The 21,527-nt window shown below is 47.5% G+C and overlaps 1 protein-coding gene across 7 annotated transcripts; it reads left to right on the forward strand.

The window, feature by feature from the left end:
• The first annotated feature begins 302 nt into the window (after positions 1–302).
• NCOA5 (nuclear receptor coactivator 5) lies at positions 303–19,578 on the forward strand. Of its 7 annotated transcripts, none has more exons than XM_069033866.1 (10): positions 303–511; positions 3,550–3,736; positions 4,240–4,347; positions 8,292–8,358; positions 11,824–12,183; positions 12,435–12,526; positions 12,644–12,770; positions 14,741–14,940; positions 16,859–17,182; positions 17,592–19,578. In XM_069033866.1, exons 2-10 carry the CDS (start codon positions 3,574–3,576, stop codon positions 18,248–18,250), a joined length of 2,100 nt encoding a protein of 699 aa, XP_068889967.1. In that variant the 5' UTR covers positions 303–511; positions 3,550–3,573; the 3' UTR covers positions 18,251–19,578. The 7 variants fall into 7 exon arrangements, with proteins under 7 accessions (XP_068889967.1, XP_068889966.1, XP_068889972.1 ...); XM_069033865.1 differs by having other exon boundaries at positions 303–486; XM_069033868.1 differs by lacking the exon at positions 303–511 and adding an exon at positions 2,541–2,558.
• Positions 19,579–21,527: the final 1,949 nt, after the last annotated feature.

Genomic DNA, 21,527 nt, shown 5'->3' on the forward strand with positions numbered 1-21,527 from the left:
CATATCCGGTCCCGGTCTGATCCCGACCTCGACTCCGGTCCCAACAGCAGCCTGATGCCGATCCCGACCCCAATCCCGATCCCGCTCTGATCCCGATCCCGGTCCCTGTCACAGTCTGATCCTGATCCCTGTCCCTATCAGAGTCTGATCCTGATCCTGATCCTGATCCTGATCCCGATCCCGCCGCCTCCCCCGCGTGAGGTCCGATAGCGCCACCCAGCGGCCGCCTGGCCTCTTCGGCACTACAACTCCCGGCCTGCCTTGCGGTGCCGTACCGTGGGGCATGCCGGGAGCCAGGGCAAGTGGCCTTTGCCTCGGCAGGCATGGCGGTAGGCTGCCGCACCGTAAAGTGCTGTACGTCGCCATAGCGACCGTTCTCCCCCCTCCTCCTCTTTGCGACGGCGCCGTGCGGTAGCGGCGGGTGGCGCCTTTGTCCTGGCGGCGGCGGCGGCCTGACGGGGCACCGGGTCCAGGCCGGGACCGGCGGTGAGTCTGCGGGTCCGCGGCCCCGGTACGCGGAGCGCCCGCGCGAGAGGCTTACGGCAGCGAGCCCCGCGGAGGGCCCGATCCCTCCCGGCCCTCGGCTGGGGCCGGGCCGGGCGTGCCTCGCGGCCTGCGGGCGGGCCGCGCCTCCGCCTCGCGTCCGGGCAGCGCGGGACCACCGGGATTCGGTGGGGCTCAATGGGGCTGCTCCGCACTCCCGGAGTAGCCGGTGCGCAGGTTGAGCGGCGCTGGCAGCGCCCAGGCCCGGGCGGAGGTGGGGGAGGCACGGGTGGGAGCGGCGGCCGCCGACGAAGCTCCCGGCCGGGGGTCCCTCCCCGCGGGCCCAGGAGCTGCCCGGGGTGAGCGGGGGCCCGGGGCAAGGGCGGCGCGGGGCGCGTTCTGCCGGCGGGAGGAAAGCGGAGGCGCTCCCCGGGTTACCGTGTGGGCGGCACCGCGTCTGCCCAGGTGCGGGGGGCCGGACGAGCGGTGCCAGCGCTGCCCCAGGAGGACCCTCCCGGCTTTTGGGAGGGCGCGTGTCTGCTCCGAGGGAAACTCCTTGGCACCTCTGCCTTCCGTGCTGGCTGTTGTGCTCTCGGTGCCGGCTCTTTCTGCTTTGCCCCCGAACTTCTTGGAGACTTGCGTTGTGTTTCGCTTGTGGCAAATTAGTTTCAATATCGCACTCTAGCAGAATCTTGCTTCCTGAAGCTGTAGCGCTATTAATAAACAACTCTGGTTTTAAATATAAGATTTTTAGAGAGTTGTGGCTTTAATTAATTTCCAGAGGATTTGTTGGCTCATGAGGTGCCGTGGGCTGTTCTGTCGTAGGACCCACAGTAACTGCGCGGGGAATTGGCACTTTTAAACTGTCCCGGTGCCTCTCTGGCTGCATTCATACAACAAGACTTAATGTGGGAATTAGGCTTTCTCCTGATGTAGCATGCCCAGAGGTGGGACAACATTCATTTGTTCTGGTCTTATGATCACTAAACAGCCCTTAACTATGTAATCTGCCTAGTGGAAAACGGTAAGAGGCAGTGAATGATCTTAGATGAGAGTTCTGGAGTAACTCCTCTGTTTGGGATTTACTGATTGTTTAGAAGTGGGAAAAAAACTCTCTGTTTTTCTTAATGTAGAAAGTTCTTGCAGCCTCTTTCTCAGACACCCCCAGCTATCCCCACCCCTCAGCAAGACAAAAGGGAATTTCTTAAATCTTTTTATACTGAAAGTGAGGTGTCCTGCCAGCAGTTACAGGCCTATTTGACACCTGTTTGCTGTGTGTGTCTGTGGCATCTGGAGACAACCTGCACAGGGGCTCTGTGTTCCCATCTCCTTCCCTGGTGGTGCTTGGAGCCAGACTGGAGAAAGCCATGACCACTGCATCCTGCTCCGAATGGGAACTTGGTTTAGATTGTACCTTCCATGTTTTATTGCCACTTTATCATTTTGAGGGAATTTTGAAAGCTTCTCCACCCTCAACTGATGAGAACTTGAGCTGCAGTAATGGAAGTCCACTGCTTCCATGTAAAAAATGTTGGTTTTCTTGGTGCTTCTCATGGGGAAGATGAAACTCTGTGTATGTATGCGGACAAACTTGCAGAGGGATTGGGGCAAATATGATAAAGGAGATTAATTTTGTTGGATTTTGGTTTGTGTGTTGGGTTTTTTCCTCACTCCAGTTAATTTTAAAAAGTTCATTAGATAGGAAAGTGTTCCCTGCCTCCCATCTCCACAGGGTTTCCTAAAAAGGGGGAAAAGTGATACAAATGTGAAGTTGATTGATCTTCAAAGGATAAATAAATACATTTTATGTCTCAAATCTGGAGTAGATTTATTTTTCATGCCAGTTAAGTGTTGCAAAAGTATTTATATAGAGCCGTCTTATCTTTTTTTTTACATTTATTTATTTAGAGATTGCTTTTAAATTGTATGTACTCTAGGGTACTGCTAGGGCGTGTGTTGGTTGTAGGCATTGCATGATTAAAAGGAGAAGTTTCTGTTGATACACTCAATTTCATCATCTTTCTTTTTGCAGGCTTCTTGCATGTTACAAACAGAAAATCCCATCCTGCATTCCTGTAGGTGAATGTTTAGGAAGCAGAACAACTTTATTAAATAGTTTTCAAACTTTTAAGTTCACCTTGAAAGTTTCAGTGTTATTAATTTCTTTAAGCTTTATCTAATGGTGAATTTTAAACCAGAGAGTCAGAATCACGGGGATGGTGTTTTTTGTTAGCTTTGGCAGTGTTATGTTATTTTTTGTTTGCTGGGGTGGCTTTTTTTCACTTGTTTGGGTGAGTTTGTGCAGTGAATGTGGCTGACTGCTCCAGCTGTGTGCAGGGGTGTGGGCTAAGGGAATGTGCTTTTGCTGCATGGGGAAGGTGGGGAAGGGTGCAGCATTTACCTGGGGGTGGTTAAATTCCCAGCTATGGACCCGCCTGCTGTGGGAGCTGACATCTCCATGGGGACAAGGATATGCTGTCTAATAGAGATGCAGATGAGAAACTGTGCTTTCTGGGACTGGAAAGCTGAGATTTCACATGTAGTGAAGTGATCCAGGTATGGTCACTTGGGAGTATTTCAGCAGTATTTCCTGATGCCTCATTCCAAGCCCTACTGGAATATTTGGGTGCTGTTATGCAATGTTGCAATGAGTGTTTCCTTTCCGCTTATTAAAATATTGCATAAATTTCAACACTTCTTATCAGTGGATTGAAGAACTAGATGTGACAACAATGGGTGTGTTGAAAAGCTTAAAATTAAGGCATTTTAGTGGAAAATTAGTTTTATTTGTATCTTAGTTTGGAGTTAAACCATTAAAACCTATCTGCAAAAGAATTAGGTTTGCTACCTTTCAGTATTACAGAAAAGCTCGACCAAAATGCTGCAGTGAGTGTTTTTGCCTGACCTCTGTGTCCCTCGTATTAAGATTTCTCTGGAGTGAAGTTTGCGTCAAGCAGACCCAGTTGGCTTCTAGTCTGCAAAGCTGTTAAGTTTAATCTTGTTCCAGTTTAATTTTAATGTCATGGATTGAAATTATATGCATGGCCATTTTTTTTTTTTGCGAAGAGTTGGATTTGGAACGAAAGCAAAATGGCTCGAGGACGCAAGAGCAATAGCATCAAACAGAGCGACTTCACTAACAGCACCAATCCTCAGGATTTAGAGAGAAGACTTTTTGTCGGCAATTTGCCCACAGACCACATGACTCGTGAAGAAATGGAAGAGATATTTTCAAAATATGGCAAAATCAGGGGTTAGTATATTATCTTATGCCTTTTTGTGGCAGGGATTTCAGTGAGAAATATTGCTTCATGCTTGTCAAATGCTATTTGATGATGATGAGAGGAGTGACCAATGTTGTTCCTAAATAGTGACCTTTTAATGATAATTTCCTCTGCCTGCATTTTCTCTGGAAAAGTGATTCCTTCAGTACAGCTCAAACGTAATGCAGATATATGAGCTATGTTTTAGCTTTTAGCTCTCAGTGTGATGTCACAATACTCTTTCAAGTGACTCCGTAGCCTCTTAATTAAATCTTGGTCACTTCATGGGCTGTATTTTGGTCACTGCCTTGTTAGAAAGAACTTGATCAGAGTCTTTGAGCTCTGCATTTTGATCCTGGTGGATTTGATTTTCCCAGGAAGCTTGCATAGTGGTTTCTGGGTAGAGCACAGCTGGTGGGGTTAGCAATGGCTGGGTGTGGGTCAGCACTGTCTGTGGTTGTAACTGGTCTTGCCCTGCTGTTAACTCTTGCAGCCCTCAGCATGTACCATGGCTATGGGTTCGTGCAGTATGACCGTCTAGAAGATGTCCAGGCCGCTCTGGACGGTGAGAAGGGTCGCCTTTATAAAGGGTATAGATTAGGTAAGGAAAACTGCTCCGCGCTCTCCTGACCCCAGCATGCGTTCGGGAGAAAGAGTGCTGTTGTTTTAAAGCCCTCTGGAAAGGTCACGATGTGACACTTGTCTGGCCTTAGTCTCAATCACCTTACTCAGTATGTATTTGCCTCCTGAGTTCCTGCTGTGTGCTTCACCTGCAGTGTGGTTCACCTTGCTGCCTGGGTCTTACCCTGAATTTTTATGTGTTAGTATTTGGAAAGCTCTGTTAGCCTGTGTAAGAAACTGTGCAACAAGTAAGCCTTGGAAAGGGATCATTGAAACCTCTAGCACAGAGTTTAATAACGTTTGTAAACCAAAACTGGGCTTCATCTTGACATACTCAAAGGAATTGGTCACAGCACTTAGCAGCTGGTTGGCTAAGTAAACTTAGCAGGGATTTTTGCACAAGTGGAGCCAGCCTTTAAGCAGTGCTATAAATACTGGGTGCTTTAAAAAGGATATTTTCATAAAGATGAAGATAATTCTGCTAAATGTGCTGGGAGCAGACTTAAACGGAAATGAATGGTTAGAAATCCACGAGTAATATTTTAAATGCAAGGAAAAAAATTACTTTCAAAGTAAGCCTGTGATAATTTGAAGAAAAACAGTTTGACTTTAAAAAGAATGACAGGAGGAATAAATAGTAACCTGTGGGAAGGTGTATGTACAGTAACAAATAAGAGCCTGAAGATGGAAATGAAGGCAAATAGACAAGAAGGGTAGAAGGATACAAGAAGAAATGATGTCCAGCATTATCCAAGTGTAGAGGCTTAAATAAGAGCAACTTTGGCTGTTTTAGAAGCTAAGGGTAACTGACTGGCAATGATAAAATTTCTAACTGGAGAAGACCAGTTAATGTTTCTGCTGTCTGTTTTTGGAGAGGCAGGAGGTGTGTTTAATATAATTTCCATTTCATTAGCAAAACCAAAAAGAGTAAAACTGCAGCTATCAAAACCAGATCTCTCAAAAGAATTAACAGCGGTAAGGCTCAGTGAAATGCTGACCTGCCTAGTCTGTTACTGGTGTTTTTCCACAAGCCTTGGAAAACTAGGGAGTTTCCAGGTAGCTAGTAGAGTGCTGCAGGTGAGCCAATAGGCAGGGTAAATGGGATGAGCCTGGCATCAGTGCCTGGGAACAAAGGGATTCTTTCACCTGACACTGGTGAGAAGGCAATTGACTAATGTCCATCAAAATAAATCCTGTCTTAGTTACTGTTATGGTATTGCAAGCTCTAGGGCTGGAAGCAGCAGTGTTGATGTACAGACTGCTGTAAGGTGTTTGATTTGATAAGAAACGAGAACAGTTAAAAACAACAGAGTTAAATGGATTTAGAATCTAGAATGGAGTAGATGTAAGATAGATGGAATTTCTCAGTGCTTTGAGTGGTGGTCTAGAAAAACTGGGTCCTGGCCATACAGTGCTTTTATAAGTGACTTGGAGAGAAAAACATGTTTTAAAAAGAGGATGAAATAGTGATGATTGACTCACTGATGGTGAAAGGACCTGGACTTCCTATCCTGGATGCAGACAGACCTGAGCTTTAAGTGAAGCTGACAGGGAAGGTCTGCACCCTGCCAGAGTGCTTTGGTCATCCTCGGCTGTGCTAAACACAGGTGGGCAAGTAGGGAGGCTTTGGTACCTGTGGGATTTTGCTGCTGGAAGAGTGCTCAGTTTTGGTATGCCTGGTTCAAAAAGGATAATGCTGAATTGGAAAAGCCTTGGAAAAACCTGACAGAGGTTTAGAATTAAAGAAATGAGCCCTAGTAAAAACCTCAAGAGAAAGGAGTGATGTGATCTGTGTGTTACAGACAGACCTGGAGATCAGGGAGTTTTAGTGTAGTAGGAACAGGTGCGACAATGCCTTAAATGTGAATAAAGTCTTTTCTCTAACAGCAGAGTAATTGGCTTCTGGAGTAATTTATTGGACCTGTGGTGGTTTCTGTGCTCTGAAGACTTTTAAATTGGAATTGGATGTTTTGCTAAAAGATAAGCACTAGTTCAGTGCCACTGCTGCACTTGAGATAGGATTGTGATTCCAGAAGTTCCTGTCACCTGTGTTTGTTCAGAAGGTTAAACTGTGTGATTACAGTGGCTCTGTCATCTCAAAATCCTACAGGACAGAAGACTTTTTATTTGGGCTTTTTTTTCCCGAAGTTTTGTCAGTGTTCAAATACTTAACTTGTAAATGCTGTTGGCATTCAATAAAATGTTACTAAATGTGTTCATTTTGCACAAGAGAAGGATCCCTGTCAAAGTTTTTTTTTTCTTCTAGTAAAATATTTTTGTGCAGGTTTAAATACATTTTTAATTTGAAAGAAATGTATGATACTAAGTGTAAAAATCATAATAGGTTTCTTCAATGGCATCTTAAAACAGAAAATAAAAATAATCTTAAACCAAAGAAAGCAGCTAGTGTCTTGCTTAAAGATAACACTTGACTTTAAGGGGAAAAATTATCAACTAAAAAAGAAATGCAGAGAGAACAGTTACTTCAGTTATGCAGCCTTAGTAGTAAGTACAATCGTTAGTAACACAATAAGGTAAAAAGTTTTGGGAGAGTTTAACTCCAGTGTAGCATTATACAAGTATTTCCACAAATGCACGGAAGTGTTTTCGTATCTTTAGTAGCAAAACCATTTCGAGAATAAATGTCCTTCCGATGTAGTTTGTAACAGTAGACCCTGCAGCTGTGTGTGATCCTGGAGAGGTGCTCTGGGGTCCTGTGAGCGGTGTTATGCTGCAGTTGTAGGTAATGTTCAGATTGCACTTGCTTCTCTGTCCCCACAGAGAGGCAACATGCTGCTTGATTGACATCAAGAACAAAAATTAGACCTGATCCTTTAATTACAATTTTAATCTTGAAAATAATGAAGGATAGTTTGGGATGTTACAGAAGATACTAAGACTGAGTGTGCCTAAAGACATCATGGCATGTTTATATTCTTATGCAAGAGCTTTGAAAGTAGTTAATGCAAATAACTCATCAGAAATGTTAATTGTTGATAGATTCTGGGGGAGCAGATAGAGCCTAGGTTTGGGTTCTTTTCCTTAAAAGGTTCTCAGTAAAATGTCAAAAGTCACTTATGTGTTTGCTCTTGCCCCCCTCCAGTGCATTATTTAATCTCCAGTCAGCTGTCATGGGAGGCTTTGAGAACAGTGTGGGTCCCTGATAGATCTGGGCAACTTCACTTTTGCTGGTTGAGGACAAGATTCTGTTTCTTCAGCTCTCTTACTTCTTGGTATTTCCCTTCATGGTGTTTTTCACGGAGATGCGCAGAAGCCAACCAATTTTCAAATTTCTGATCTGTTGCCTCAGTTTGTATCCCATTAACAGTGGTGTTTTGAATGCACCATGTTGACTTCATAAGGAGCCTGTGTTCCAGGCTCCCGGATCCGTTTGTCAGTGGTGGGGGCTGTGCACCTTAACACTGCAGCAGTCCTTTGGAAGGCAGTTGCACGTGTCCCTTTGAGAACCCTTGGATTATTTCTGACAAGGGTACCAGCATGCTCCGCTGAACAGGACTGGCTGTGATCTTAAGACTGTGCTGGCCATCATTCCTTTCTCGGAGGTTTTCAGACTCTGCTTTTTCTCCTAGAGTCCATGAGTCGCTTTCTGCTTGCTCATAGACTGCAGAAGAAAGAGATTCTCTTATGGAAGAAAGAGTCTGGATGTAGGCCTGAACATGCAGGGTTAAAACTTCACCCAAGATGTCCACCCTATTTTGAAGTCAGAGAAATCCATGAAATTTTCATTATGTTGTACTATCTAAACTTAATAAAAAATTGTCAAAGTGACAATGTCTCTCTGCTGAATGGATTTCCTTGCACCATCTGGATGTTGTTGAGCTTAAGTTGCTTTCATTTGAATTGTTCTGATGATCTTTTTTTTGTTTCATAGCATTGAACAGATGGGTTGATTATTCTTTACAGATATTAATAAAGCAGTGGAAAGAAGAAATATGAATAAGGCTTCATCAAGGTCCAGTCCGACACGAAGGTAAAGTACCTGGAAGCAGTGAGTTATACTAGGAATTCAGGCCTTCAGGGCATGAGCCCAGCGGCCTGTGCTAAATGTCTGTGTCTCTTCCCTACTGCCACTTCCCCAGTCAAGCAGTGATGCTCCAGCAGGAAAGTGGCCACTCCACTTCTGAGAGCCCTTTTGGCTCTGGCACCTTGGGAGGCACGAGGGAAACTCTTGTGTCTGCTGCCGTTACTGCAGCCCCGCATTTGGTTTTGCAGCACAGGCTGTAAGAGACTTGGGAGGAAGAATGCACTTGATGTTTGCTCCTGCCTCCAAGGATCAGAGAAGCCGAGGCATATCTAGAGAATGCCAAGGGGCTGCAACGTTTCCAGTGCTCTGCTGCAGAGAATTTTGGGGTCTTGCCTCTTCTGATGTTGAAAGCTTCCAATGCTGCGATGAGACTGGAAAAGATCGCTTGAGCGACACACAAGACAGAGCAAACACCTCTTGCGCGGTCCTGTCTGCCCATGTGGTTGTGTTATCAGTGCCTGGAGCCAGCCCACTCTGTGCAGTCACTGATGTACCCTCCAGCTTCTGGCTTCCCACCCCTCAGTGGGCACAGCACGTTCAGCTCCTTCATCTCCTCTGTGTGGGCAGCCACAGGCAAGGGGAGAAGGTATGGATTGGCCTGTCACAGGAAGATGACTTCAGTTTCCTTTCCACAGCATCATTAGGAAGCACACAAACACATGCTCCAGTGCAGCTTGGTACATGGCATCCACCCTGTGTGCCTCTGCTGTAAAGCTTTCCATGAAAAGCCGTGGTGCTTGTTGGACTTGAAGGTAATCGAGGTCCCACATCTGGTGTGCTTTACTAACTTGACCTGTTAAATTACCAAAAATGAGAAAAAAGTGCAACTAGCAAGACACCTACACCAAAAAAAAAAAAAAGCCTGGAGAATGAGCAGCTGCAATTCTTGAACCATCAGGGACTTCTACATGCTGCACTTACCCTACACAGGGCCAAATGTGCTTGCAGAGACCAGTGTGTGGGCATCAGGCCCAGGAAGTGCTGGGATTCCTGTGGCAGATGCAGCAAGTTTTGGGCCTGGGGTATGCTCGATGCTGGTGGGAGTACCCTGGGAGTATGTGAGCAGCAGGTACTGATGGCACATCTTTGGCCTCAGTACCACCAATACTGCAGGGGTGAGGGGCAGGCATCTGTACCATGAGCGTTGGTCCTCGGACCACACTGCAGAAGGACAAACAGCAGGCACTGATGCCATGGGCATTGCAACCTGTGCCATCCTGGCTGTGTGCAAGAGCAAGTGCCTGTGCCACAGTCCTAAGGAGCACTGGAGGTGCATGAGCTGTGGTGCTGTGAGCCCCAGGTTGTGGACCGGACAGCATCCGAAGGCTTTGGTGCCGCTGTGATAGGCACTGGATTTCAGCTGGCACTGCATACACTGTGGCCATCCCATGTGGTTAGCACCAGGTCCCAAGCAGCACTGTGGGCACAGGCGGCAATGGGGTCACGGTCATCAAGTCCTGGGCATGGCTGTGGACGATGGACTCTGGACCACACTGTGGCCTGGGAACAACAGCTGCCAATGGCAGTGCTGCAGAGCCCCACGCTGCACCGCACGCAGCAGTGCTGGGCCAGCAGGGCCGAGTCCCCAGCAGATGCAGGTGGTGGTGCTGATGCTGCAGGAGTCGGACCATGGTGACTGAGGTGTGGAAGAAGAAGGTGGAAGCTTTTCCTTTGTGCTGCTGTCTCCCTCGAGCAGGGAAGCCGTGCAGGCACAACAGCTGAGGGTACCTGTGCCACGTCTCTACTTCTGTCGCAGTTGTGCGTTGTTCATTCCGGATCTATTTATCTCTGCGGATAATGAACGTGGCCTGTTCTGGTCACCCCCACTCCAGCTGGAATAAATGTCATATGCCAAACAATGCCCCTGCATCTGGTTGTTTTGCTAAATGGTCTCACAGCTATGGAAAGTTCAGTGATTCAATATCCATTAGAGCAAGTCAGAAGTTTCCCCTGAGCTTCTGCCATTGTTCATTGTAGGTTTTGGGGGAAGGGGGCTATGATGTGTCTCTCACAGGATGTGGTTTCAATGCAGGTCACAAACAAAAAGTGGATTTATATGTCCAGGAGGCTAAAGGAGTTTACACCTGGTTGTCTGCAAATTCACTATGTCACTTTGAGGAGGAGCCTGTGTGTGCTCTTGGTGGCATCTCTTAATTTCTCCCAAAACCTGCTTTGTACCTGACATGCCAACAGAGGATGCCAGCACTGTTAGGTGTTCCCAGCACAGCTGGGTGTCTGACACCAGAATCCTTGCACAGACTCTGCTCTTCCGTCTCATTCCTGTTGCTCTGCCTGACACCAAACTTGGTCTCATCCAGCTCATTCTCTCCAGGTGATCACTATGTGACTGCACTGCAGTGGATGCAGACTTAGGTTCTGCTTATCTTTCATAAATTAGATTAGGTTGTTTGAGGACTGTAAAAGTCATGTCAAGTATGGGAAATAAAAAGATTTTAAAAGCTGGGGTTTTTTCCTGATGGTTGTCAATATTTTGGGGCAAAACCAGTCCAAACACATGGAGCTCCTTAGTTTCTCTGCAAGATTTTTTTTAATGTTTGGTTTTGACTACGGTGAAGTTATGGTCTTCTCTGGAAAACAGAATGCAACCTGGAAAAAACCCCACTACTTTGGGAAAAGATGAAGACTGGAGCATTATTCTTCCTTCCCTCTCAAGACTGCAATACAAAGTCTGAATGAGATGGATCATTCAGAACCAACAGAGAAGCCTTTTGTGGCCACCGAGGATGTAGTGCTGGTTGGGTTTAGTATCCTCTTAACATGGGCCATTATCAACACAAGACTGGCTTTCTACAGAAACTATCCCTCAAGTCCAGGACAAGGCTATACCTGTCTTTGCTTTCTGTCAGCAGCACAAACCCAACCACAACATGGAACCTGCAATGGCTTTGCTCATAAGCTACTCCTTTTTTAATCCTGTGCCGATAATGTTACTTCAAGTGTTCTGCTGTCATTGATGAGTGAATTTAATGGATCCCTTGAACACTCCTGGCTATCACATATTTGTGGGTATTAGCCTACATCACCTTAAATTCGCTCAAAGAATTTGCCAGACATGATTGATAGATGAGCTATGGCTGATGTTGGAGGTCAGAGGCCTTGAAATGATGGTTTCTGAAGTGCTCGTTCACTTCATTGACAGGTGCTCTACACTTAGTGATGCTCCATTAAGGAGCTTTCTGGGTCTTGTTTGGCTGTGCTGAATATTAGAATTAAGAACCTTCTCCAGACTGCTTCAAAAATACGACTTTTGGTCAATTTTTGTTGTTGTGGGATAGGAGGGAGGATGCAGCTGCTGTGAAAGGTCACTTTGGCACCTCAGGTAAGAGATCTAGGGGTAACTGTACTCGTGTTGTTAGCAGGCTAATGGAATTTCCCTGGTGTTTTCCTCAGAGAGCAATATGCCTACGGGGATGGCCGAGATGCCAGGCGTGACCGCTCCCCTCTTCGGGGGAGCCCACGGAGAGACCCCAGAGATGGCAGGGATGGCAGGAACGGGCGAGATGCCAGAGACACTCGAGACATTCGAGCTAGAGACATGCGTGATACCAGAGACCACAGGGACCCACGGGACCTGCGAGACCCACGGGATATCAGGGATCCAAGGGACTTGAGGGACCCACGTGATGTTAGAGATCTTCGCGACCCACGAGAGCCACTGTATGATCGATACAGGGATCCGCGGGATATGAGGAATGCACGAGATGTGAGGGATCCACGGGATATGAGAGATTCTCGGGACCCTCTGTACAGGTAAACTCTGCAGGATCCTATTTGCCAAAATGATGTTTTTATGGCATTTCTGCCACAATTGTTTGAGTGGTGTCAGGTGTTTAAGCAAATCACCCTGGCTGGGGACAGTTGGGTGCTGCTTCGTGTCCTGTGGGGAGCGGATGGGTACCTCAGAAATTAAACTTGGGGGAGGTCTGTGTGTGATGCCTTGGCCAAAGTTGCTGCCTGAGACTGTGCTGGAGGAAACCCTGTGCTGCTTCTGAATGTTGCAGACGAGATGAATCTTACGACCGTTACCTGCGCCTCGAGGACTACTATCGGCGCAAGGACGACTCCTACTACGACCGCTACAAGGAGCCGGAGGGTGAGTACCTGTACCGCTTCAAAGGGAGGGTGCAGGAGTGCTACAGTTGTGGTGCTCTCTGGTGCTCTGAGCAGGTCTGAAGGATGTCACTCCTTCTGTCCCTGCGGCTCATTTCAGACCGCCTGAAGCGCGAGGAGCGGCGCCGGGAGGAGCTGTACCGTCAGTACTATGAGGAAATCAAGAGACGTTTTGATGCAGAGAGACCCGTGGATTGTTCTGTGATAGTGGTGAATAAACAGACAAAGTAAGAAAATAGTTATTATCAGTTTTATTATTGCATGGTAGAAGAGAATGGATTTAAACTTAGTCCTGCCTTGAGGCTGTTTGTCTTAAAGGTTGCTCTTGAGGAGCGTGGCTTTAGAGTCTCCAGAAAGCTACCGCTCCCCTTTTTCTTCTGGGTATATATGTTGATGAGATGAGGAAATGTATCTTGTGCTTTGCTTGTATTTCTGCCTTGTAATCTATTGCTATACCTTCTCCTGATACTTTTATATGTACTCTCCATATAAGCCTACGATTACAACTGGTTGTAGGGGCCTGTACTTATTTTTCCTGGATAGCATGATATGGAACTTAGGAATATGTGCCAACCAGTTGACAGTACAGAGCGGGGGTCAGGGTGGATTGGGGGGTGTTCGTTCAGAGTTCCTGCCAGATTGGTTCCTAGGCCAGACACCAGTCATTGCTTTAGTCCAATGTGCAAGAAATACAAAATCACTGCTGAAGGCAGTTGTGGACGGAATGGAAAGCAGGTATAAGTAGTAACCAGGGTGATATCACCTGGCTGTCTGAGCACTTAATGAGTTAACGGGGTAGGCACTCTTTTGGGAACAGGAGGTACACCTGGCACAGTAGTAGAGGGCTGTAACAATGTCACCAGTCTGATGTCTGTATCTTTACAATTAAATATGCTAAAGAAAGGAAATATGTAAATAAATCACAGATATGGCTTGTAATCTGGGGAAAATGTTTGTCGGGGGGATGTTAAAGCTGTCTCCTTCACCCTTCAGGGAAAATAGCAGGAGTTGCTTTTCTTTACTTTGCTGTACATGTGGGGCAGAAAGAGACAGCTGGCGCTTGCCTCATCTGCTGGTAGAAAACGGAGCAGGAAATGGGAACAGCAGAAGCAGTGAAACTAGAAATAAACTTCTGATGGATTTGATTACCTATTGGAACTAATCTTGAGAGGAAATTTTAGATACTTTATCCCCTGGTGGCTAAAAGTCTTTGGAAGATATTCTAATAGACCACAAGTTGTTGTGCTTGACACAAGAAGAATTTTTTTGTGTCAGAGGATCAGCTTAATGTCCCAAGAATCATTTTGGTTGTAACAGCTACAAGCCTTAAGAGTTGGAGCCTGCTCATAAATCTTGGGTATTTACTGCATATCACCTGCTATGCACCTGTTGAAAGATGACTCCTGAATGCCTTAGATACAATCATTTTACTTGGAAGCTCTTAAAAAGATGGTTGAAGAGGGGACAGTTGTTGTCTCTTACAGACTTAGAGACTTTGCCTCCAAAGACAGTAAAATTACCCTCTTTCTTGAGGTGTGGGTGCACACAGACAGAATTCCTCAGGCTTTTTGTGCAGTCTGTATTGCAGGTTTGGTTCTAAGTGCAGTAAGCTTAAAAAACACCCTTGGTAATTTAAGCTCAGCCTTGTGAGCTGTGGTTTGTGCTTGGAAGGGGAAGTCTGTAGCAGGGTGTACAGGAGCAGTGGATCTGGAGATGCTGTGTTGGCAGTGGGTTAGAGCAGAAAGCAGCTAGTAGAAAAGAGCAGGCCAATAAGGAATGAGGCACGTGTGATACTTAACAAAGCAGGAGTAAATGAGTTCCCTAGGTTGGCTCCTCTGCTCTGTACCCCTTGGACTTCTCCTGGCATAAATTTCTTCCCCTAATGAATTCAGTTGAAGCACATTTATGTGTAAACAAATTTGTAATAGTGTAAATCTCTTTGCAAACAGTGTTTCTCAGCTAAGCTAAGGCTTGATTTGTAATTTATTTCAGCTGAACTGAAATGACTGATTCAGATCAGAATGAGGGCTTTTATATTGCTATAATGGGATTTCTTTAGTACTGTCCTGGTAAACACCATGAAACTGGGCAAGTAATCAGAAAAGCAAATCTGAGACAGTGGAAAGGGTGCAAGTGCCAAGGTTTCTGTTTCTGTGTGTGACTGACTTGTTAAACTGCTGGCTTTGCTTTGTGGTAGGGAGTACGCGGAGTCAGTGGGGCGGAAGGTGCGGGATCTGGGCATGGTAGTGGACCTGATCTTCCTCAACACAGAGATGTCACTGACGCAAGCCCTGGACGATGTGAGCAGAGGAGGGTCTCCTTTTGCCATTGTCATCACCCAGCAGCATCAAGTTCACCGTTCTTGCACTGTTAACATCATGTTTGGCACCCCACAAGGTACTGAGGTCTCAGTAGGCTGGAACTGTGTGGTCATTCTGAACTTATCTTTCCGGCAGAACCACACAGGACAAAGTTCATCCTTGCTGTCATATAAGTAGTTATTAATGACTTGACACCATGTCATAAATGTGAATATCATTATTTACAAGCTTCCGTAATACTCTATTTTCCCCATGTCAAAAGGAATGTCTAATTCCTGCCAAGAGGGAATCTCGGCTGCGTTCTTGGCTCCTAACACTGCCAGCCTTTGCATCTCAGGGCAAGTCATGGACCCCAGGGCTGCGCTGCTCTGGGAGATCTCAGTAATACCAGCCCAACTCACTCTACCACTTGTTGCTCTCAGAAAGAGCCTGTTGGGAATGTGACAAATGAAAGGACAGGTTTTAAAATCAAATGTGATTTGATAAGGATTTGGTAAAAGTAGAGATTTGATAATGAAACTGGGAAGAGTTATGAAAAAATAGAACAACAGAGTGTTTGGGTATACAGGCTCCACCTTCTTAGCACCTTTACACTTGTCACATCACTCTGCATCGCCGCAGGGTGTGACTTAGTTGTTGCATGAGGGTGGGTGTAGGTACTAAAAATGCCTTGTCAGAATGTGATTGGGGAAAGCAGCTGTTGCTCTCATCATAGGCCTGTTCATGTAATCTGTCAACACAGGTGACTGGTTTGATGACAGCTGAGCTTTCAAAGGTTGTTTCTCCCTTACTGTGTTCCCAAGTAATGTTCTGTGAGTTCATCTGGGAGAGGAAATGTCTGAGTGCACAGTCAGTGTTTGGTGTGTGCTCACTGACTGGAGAAGCCGAGCTTTTTAACATCAGATGCAGATATGATAGGAGAGTTCCCTCATTTCCTGCTGACACACAGCTCACACACACTATCACGAGGCTTCCCACTGCTCTTAGTTTTAACTCTTAACTCTTTTGCTTTAACACCTGTTAAACCTTTGGCAGGAGGCCAAAGCTTCTTTTCATCACTGGATCTGCCAGTGTATCAGACCTGATGGGAACCCCAGTCTTTAGCTCATCCACAGCTCATTCCAGAGATTAAATATGCTCACTTCAACCGTTCGTGGCCACCTTTGCCTGCATGTTTGTTTCAGGGAAGTGCTTCACAACTTGTACAAAGCCTAATGTTAAAATGAACCCAAGTTTCCTGTTAGGAGGAAAAGGCTTGCAGGATTTGTTGTTCTGCATCTGTAAAAAGGACCCTGCCCAGAGCTTTGGGCACTTTTGGGAAGGTAAAGGCTCTTTTGATTTCCCAGTTTAAATCTGTGTTCAGGTGAATGTTCAGGTGTGTGCTTTGGGAGGTGGAAATAATGACCTCAAAACTCACCACTGGAATTGCTCATTACTCATTGTATCACAGAAGCATTTGATTGCTGCTTATTGCCTCAGAGTGGTGAATGTGAGCACCATGTGACACTGAGCCAGTGCTGCTCCCTCCACAGCTACGTGTGCACAGGAGATGTTAAGGCACTGGCAGTACAGAAACAAAACTATTCCCATGGCTGTCCTTTTCTGGGAAGCATACAGCCTTCAGAGGGCAAGTTTTGGATCTGTCCAAGTGTTTAGCAGTAAAATGACTGGGACCGTCTCATCTCGGAGCACCAAGGATTTATGTGAGAGGTAGAGGGAGCTGCTTTCCTTTTCACTGGTGAGAGACAAGAAGGACATTTCTGGGCTGATGGGATGACTGCTTAGAGCCCTCAGCTGTGGAAGGAATGGCTGGCCTTGCTGGGTGATAGCCGTGGGCCTTCTTTGGCCTTTGGAAATGTAACTGTTCCCATGTGCCTGCACACACACTCCCCGAGCAGTGCCTGACGCTGACTGGGCTGTGCTGGCAGGCAGGAGGAACAGCACCTCTGTCAGGGTCACTTTGGGTCACTCAGAACATTTCTTCCTTCATGCAGAACACCGCAACATGCCCCAGGCTGATGCCATGGTGCTGGTGGCAAGAAATTACGAGCGCTACAAGACAGAGTCCCGGGAGAAGGAGCGGGAGGAGATCGCCCGGCAGGCTGCCAAGATGGCAGACGAAGCTGTTCTGCAGGAGCGGGAGCGCCCACCCCCCATGGAGGAGGGTGTCAGAGGAGGTCACCCTCCCGGGATCCAAACTCTCTTGAACCTGCTGGCAGACAATCGCTATGTGACTGCTGAGGAGATGGATAAAGTCATTAATTACCTGAGAGACCGGAAGGAACGGTTGCTGCGGGGCAGCACTGAACCTCTGCAGGGTGAGTGCCTCAGTCGCAGACAGGGTTTATCATGTGGTTTGTGGCCCTCAGGGCTGGGACAGGAAAAGAGTCCTGGGACTGCAGAGGAGTTTGGGAGCATAATATCCTCATGCGGCACCTCATTTTACTGAGATGGACGTGTCCTTGCATGTCATGAGACAAATTCAGAGTTTTCATGTGGAAGACCTTTTATACTGGATTCTCTCAGGGCAACAGCAGGACTGCCGTAACTGGTTGGGCTGCTACACTCAGTTCTGCAGAGTGGTTTGGGTTCCCAGAGCTGTGCAGCTCCAATCTGAGGGTGGATGTTCACCGATGTTGCATCTTTGGGAGCTGTTTCATTAGTTTTCTTCAGATGTCCCTTCAAAGGCATTTGCAGAGCTTTAACCTTCTTTCCTTTCTTTCCCAGCACCCATGTCAAGACAGCCTTTGGGGGCACCTTCAGGATCATCACTGGGTAGTCAGTCCAACCTTCCAAGTTCTCAGGCTCATCAAGGTTCACAGCCTCTGGTCTCTACTCCCTCTGTTCCAGTGTCCTCTTCTACTCCTCAACAGGAGCTTCAAGCAAAAATCCTCAGTCTCTTCAACAGTGGGGCGGCGGCGGTGGCAGCAGCTGCCGTGGCAAACAGTGGTCCCACAGCCTCCACAGGCTCTTCGGGCAGCACTCCCAACCAGAACTTTGCTAACCTGGCCGGCGGGCAGCCCCGGCCAGCACAGATGAATGCTGGAAATTTAAACCAGCCTCAGCAAAGATTGCAGACTCCAAACACGCAGATTCCTGCTCTCCCAGGCCCTTCGAGAAATGCAGGTCCGAGACCTGGGGCTCCTCCACAACCTCAGCCGCTCTTTGGTCAGCACCAAACCCGCCTCCCTGCGCCTGGCAATGTGCCTGCCCAAAGGCCGGTGTCTTCTGGTATCAACTTTGACAACCCCAGTGTACAGAAAGCTTTGGACACCCTTATCCAGAGTGGTCCTGCACTCTCCCACCTTGTGAGCCAAACCGTGGCCCAGGGGCGAGCAGGGTCCTCAGCCCAGCAACCGATGGGTGCCTACCAGCGACACTATTAGAGCTGAGCTGTTGGGCCCATTCCCCTTCCCTTTGCCATTCCATACTTATAGCTGTTTAAGGAGTCTCCCATCCTTGACCCGGGACAGATGCCCTGGATATGCATGTCCTCTCCACTCTGGCGAGAGCGTACCCCCTGCAGCATTGCTGCCAACGGTTGCTGGCGCTGCCCTCCCTCTCCTTCGTCTGGTTAGCAATGTTTGGAGCAGAATGCTCAGTTTTCTCCACAGCACGATGTGCTGAACTGTGTTGGATCATTGGTTGTCTTGTCCCATCCCAGAAGCTGCCGCACTTATTGATCCTGCTGCATTTTCCTTACTCCCAGCACCTGGTGCACCTTCCCATTGAGGTGCAGTCTGGGCTCAGTGATTGGTCTCAGTGTAGTTTTGGATTGTCGGTTTTGAGGAATTAGGGGACTGAACAGAGCAGCATACTGATGGGCCTTAGACACCCACCACTGTGGAATGGGCACTATTTTTCTTTGGATTCCTTTTTTTTTTTCCACCCCTTCTTTTAATGGCATATAAGCCATTTGGGAAGTCCAGTGATAGTGCTGGCAGCCAAAATCACGAAGCACATGCCTGACCACTCCTCAGTAACCAGGACTGCGCGGTCCGTCCGCAGCTGGCCTGCCCTGTCCAGGCAGGGAGGCTGGTGTTCCTCACCTCAGCCCACTCACAGAGACTGGCAGCTGTGGGCTGAGCACACATCTGCAATGCAAGAACTGCCAGCCAAGGCAGAGATTTTAAATGGTCTGTCAATTTTCCTACCCTGAGTAATCAGTGTTAAGATCAAGCTGGTAAATTTGGCGTGTAAATTTCCTTTTCTTACAATCTTTGGCACGGTTGTTAGTGTAGCTTAGTTGCAGCCATGCTGATATGCTGCTGGCTCTCTCTGGGAATACCTGTCACCAGGTATTGGGGGCGGTGCTGCTCTATCAGACATCTCATTGCTGTTGATGGATGTTCGGTCCATCTGAGGAGGAGAGGCAGTGCCAAGATTTGATACCATAATTTTAAATGTTTTTTCAACACTTTAGTAGCTGCAGCAGACAGTGGAGTGTAAATCAGGCAGTGATTCCTCCCCATGTTTTTAACTGGGAACATACTTTGATACCAGAACACAAAACATCACTTAACTGTGTGGTCCTCCCTGTCATGGCCTTCTTGGAGTCTGTGGGCTTCCTGCAGGGAACCAAGAGACACTAAGAAAGCAGTGGATTGAAGCAGAGGACTTTGTTTGTCCCAGGTTGTTTGTGTTGTAGCATTTCTTTTATCTCTGTGCTGTTAACAAGAGGACATTACTTTCTAATAAAAGGCCAGAAAAATTACTTGTTGCATTTTTTTACACTTGAGTACTTCCAGAATACATCATTCCACTGTGTTTGCTGTTACTCTCCTCTCCTGGATAAGCTCTGCTGGCAGCTCCACACTGGATGCTGAGCAGAATGTGTGTGGACCTCACAGGTCCTGACTCTTGTACAGCACTGGGGTAGTCTCAGGCCGGGAGTTGTGGTGTGGCACGGCCAATGTGAGGTGTCCAGAACCTCTCTGGTGACACGTGGTGGGAGGGACAGGTCTGGATCAGTGCCACAGCCAGTGTGAGGTCAGGGCTGCAAGTCCCTGTGTCTTCAGCACTGGCATCCCATGGCTCCATGCTGCCATCATCCCACAGCCTGAGTCTGGACAGCAGTGTCTGTGTGCTGTCTCTCCTGTTAGATCCCTTTCTCCACCTCTACCATCCTGCAGCCAGGTAGAACACTTTTGCTGGGGTGACTGGAAATCTTTGTGAGGTGAAATGTGGGAACTGCATCCCTTCAGAGAGGCTGTTCCTCTCCTTGTGCTTTGCTTCCTCTGCAATCTGCACCCTGTCAGAGTTAGGACGTGTTATGGAAATGGTGCAAAGTAGCTGTGAAGACCTGGAAGCAAGTGAAAAGTCCCCGTGCAAGTAGTGAAGGGTGTAATAAAATCATTTATTGCATTTTGTGCAGACAGGAGTCTAGAAAAATGAATACAGGTAAAGCAGTAAAGCAGTAACAGGGAGCATTCAACAGCTGAGGAGCCACTCCTCCATGAACACCTGCACAGAGAACACGGGGTCTGCACCGAGGCGGCCTAATGCACAACACTGAAACACACACAGAAATTAAATGCAAGCCTAATAGGGTTTTTTTTTTTGGTTTGCAACCTGTTTTATTTACAAGGTTTTAAACTTAATTGCATTGCTCTGCACACAGATTCTCTAAAACACAAAGCATTCTAGGTCACTACATGTCTATTGAAATATTGCACTCGAATAAAAGTCACTTGAATGGACAGAGAACATCTAGCTACAGTGATTAAAAGAGTATTGAATGAACCGACTTTGTGATAACATTCATAACAAATATATTGCACATGTAGCACAAAAAGTGTTGTAACCAGCAAATCTCAGACCTTTCGGTCTTTCTGCTAGTTTTTAGTCCTGCTACACAGAGGAGGGTCTTGACTCTTCTAGTGCAGCTCTTGCCCTTGTGCAGTCTCTTGTCCTTCCTCTCATCCAGCCATGGACCAGCACCCGTCCAGGCTGGACTCTGCCTGTGCCTCCTGTCCCTGCTGCCCTGTGGCTTGCTGTCTGTGCTGCGTGGTGGCCACAGCGACCTGAGCTGCCCTCCACAGTGACCTGAGCTGCCCACTGCCACTCACAGGGGCCAGGGCTGCTTGGCCCTCCTGCAGCAGGGACTGGAGCACATGCCACCAGCGCTGTGTGCTGGCCGAACACTCCCTGCCTGCTGTGGCCACACTCCAGCCCACCCTCCCATGGGTTGTGCTGCTCAGTGCTGCTCCAGCAGCAGCCTGCCTGTAAAACAAACTGGGGGGTCAAGACCTTCCTGTCTGGAACAAAAACCGGACCGTGTCTGCACATGTGCCAAGGAGGAACTTGCATGTCTACCAGAGGAGGACACTGTCTTCACCACGGTGGAGCGGCAGAAGGGTGCTCCATGGGGAAACTGAACACTCACAGAGGCCAAACGTGCAGGGCTGGGTTTGTAAACTAACATGCAGTGCTGTCTGCTAAAACTGGCCCTCTCCAGCCGACGGCGAGGGGACACACTGTGGAAACCAGCTCCTGTCTTGCCACAGCCAAACTGCCTGGCAGGGGTATGGGAGCAGCCCTGACTCTCCAGAGCTGTGCCCCTGCTCTTGCTGAAGGATGGGGAAGGGGAACACCTTTTTTCAGCAGTAGTGATGGAAAGGAATGGCCTTCCTGCTCCCTGGGAGAGCCGGGACCATGCCTTTG

The sequence above is a fragment of the Aphelocoma coerulescens genome, chromosome 20 (genome assembly GCF_041296385.1).
Source record: "Aphelocoma coerulescens isolate FSJ_1873_10779 chromosome 20, UR_Acoe_1.0, whole genome shotgun sequence".
Lineage (NCBI taxonomy): Eukaryota > Metazoa > Chordata > Aves > Passeriformes > Corvidae > Aphelocoma > Aphelocoma coerulescens.

Bases quoted from the DNA above. Each gene is read 5' to 3' on its own strand.
- NCOA5 (XM_069033866.1), top strand. From the start codon at position 3,574: ATGGCTCGAGGACGCAAGAGCAATAGCATCAAACAGAGCGACTTCACT. The intron at 12,771-14,740 runs GTAAGAAAATAG...GCTTTGTGGTAG, and splicing joins GTGGTGAATAAACAGACAAA to GGAGTACGCGGAGTCAGTGG. The intron at 17,183-17,591 runs GTGAGTGCCTCA...TTTCTTTCCCAG, and splicing joins CAGCACTGAACCTCTGCAGG to CACCCATGTCAAGACAGCCT.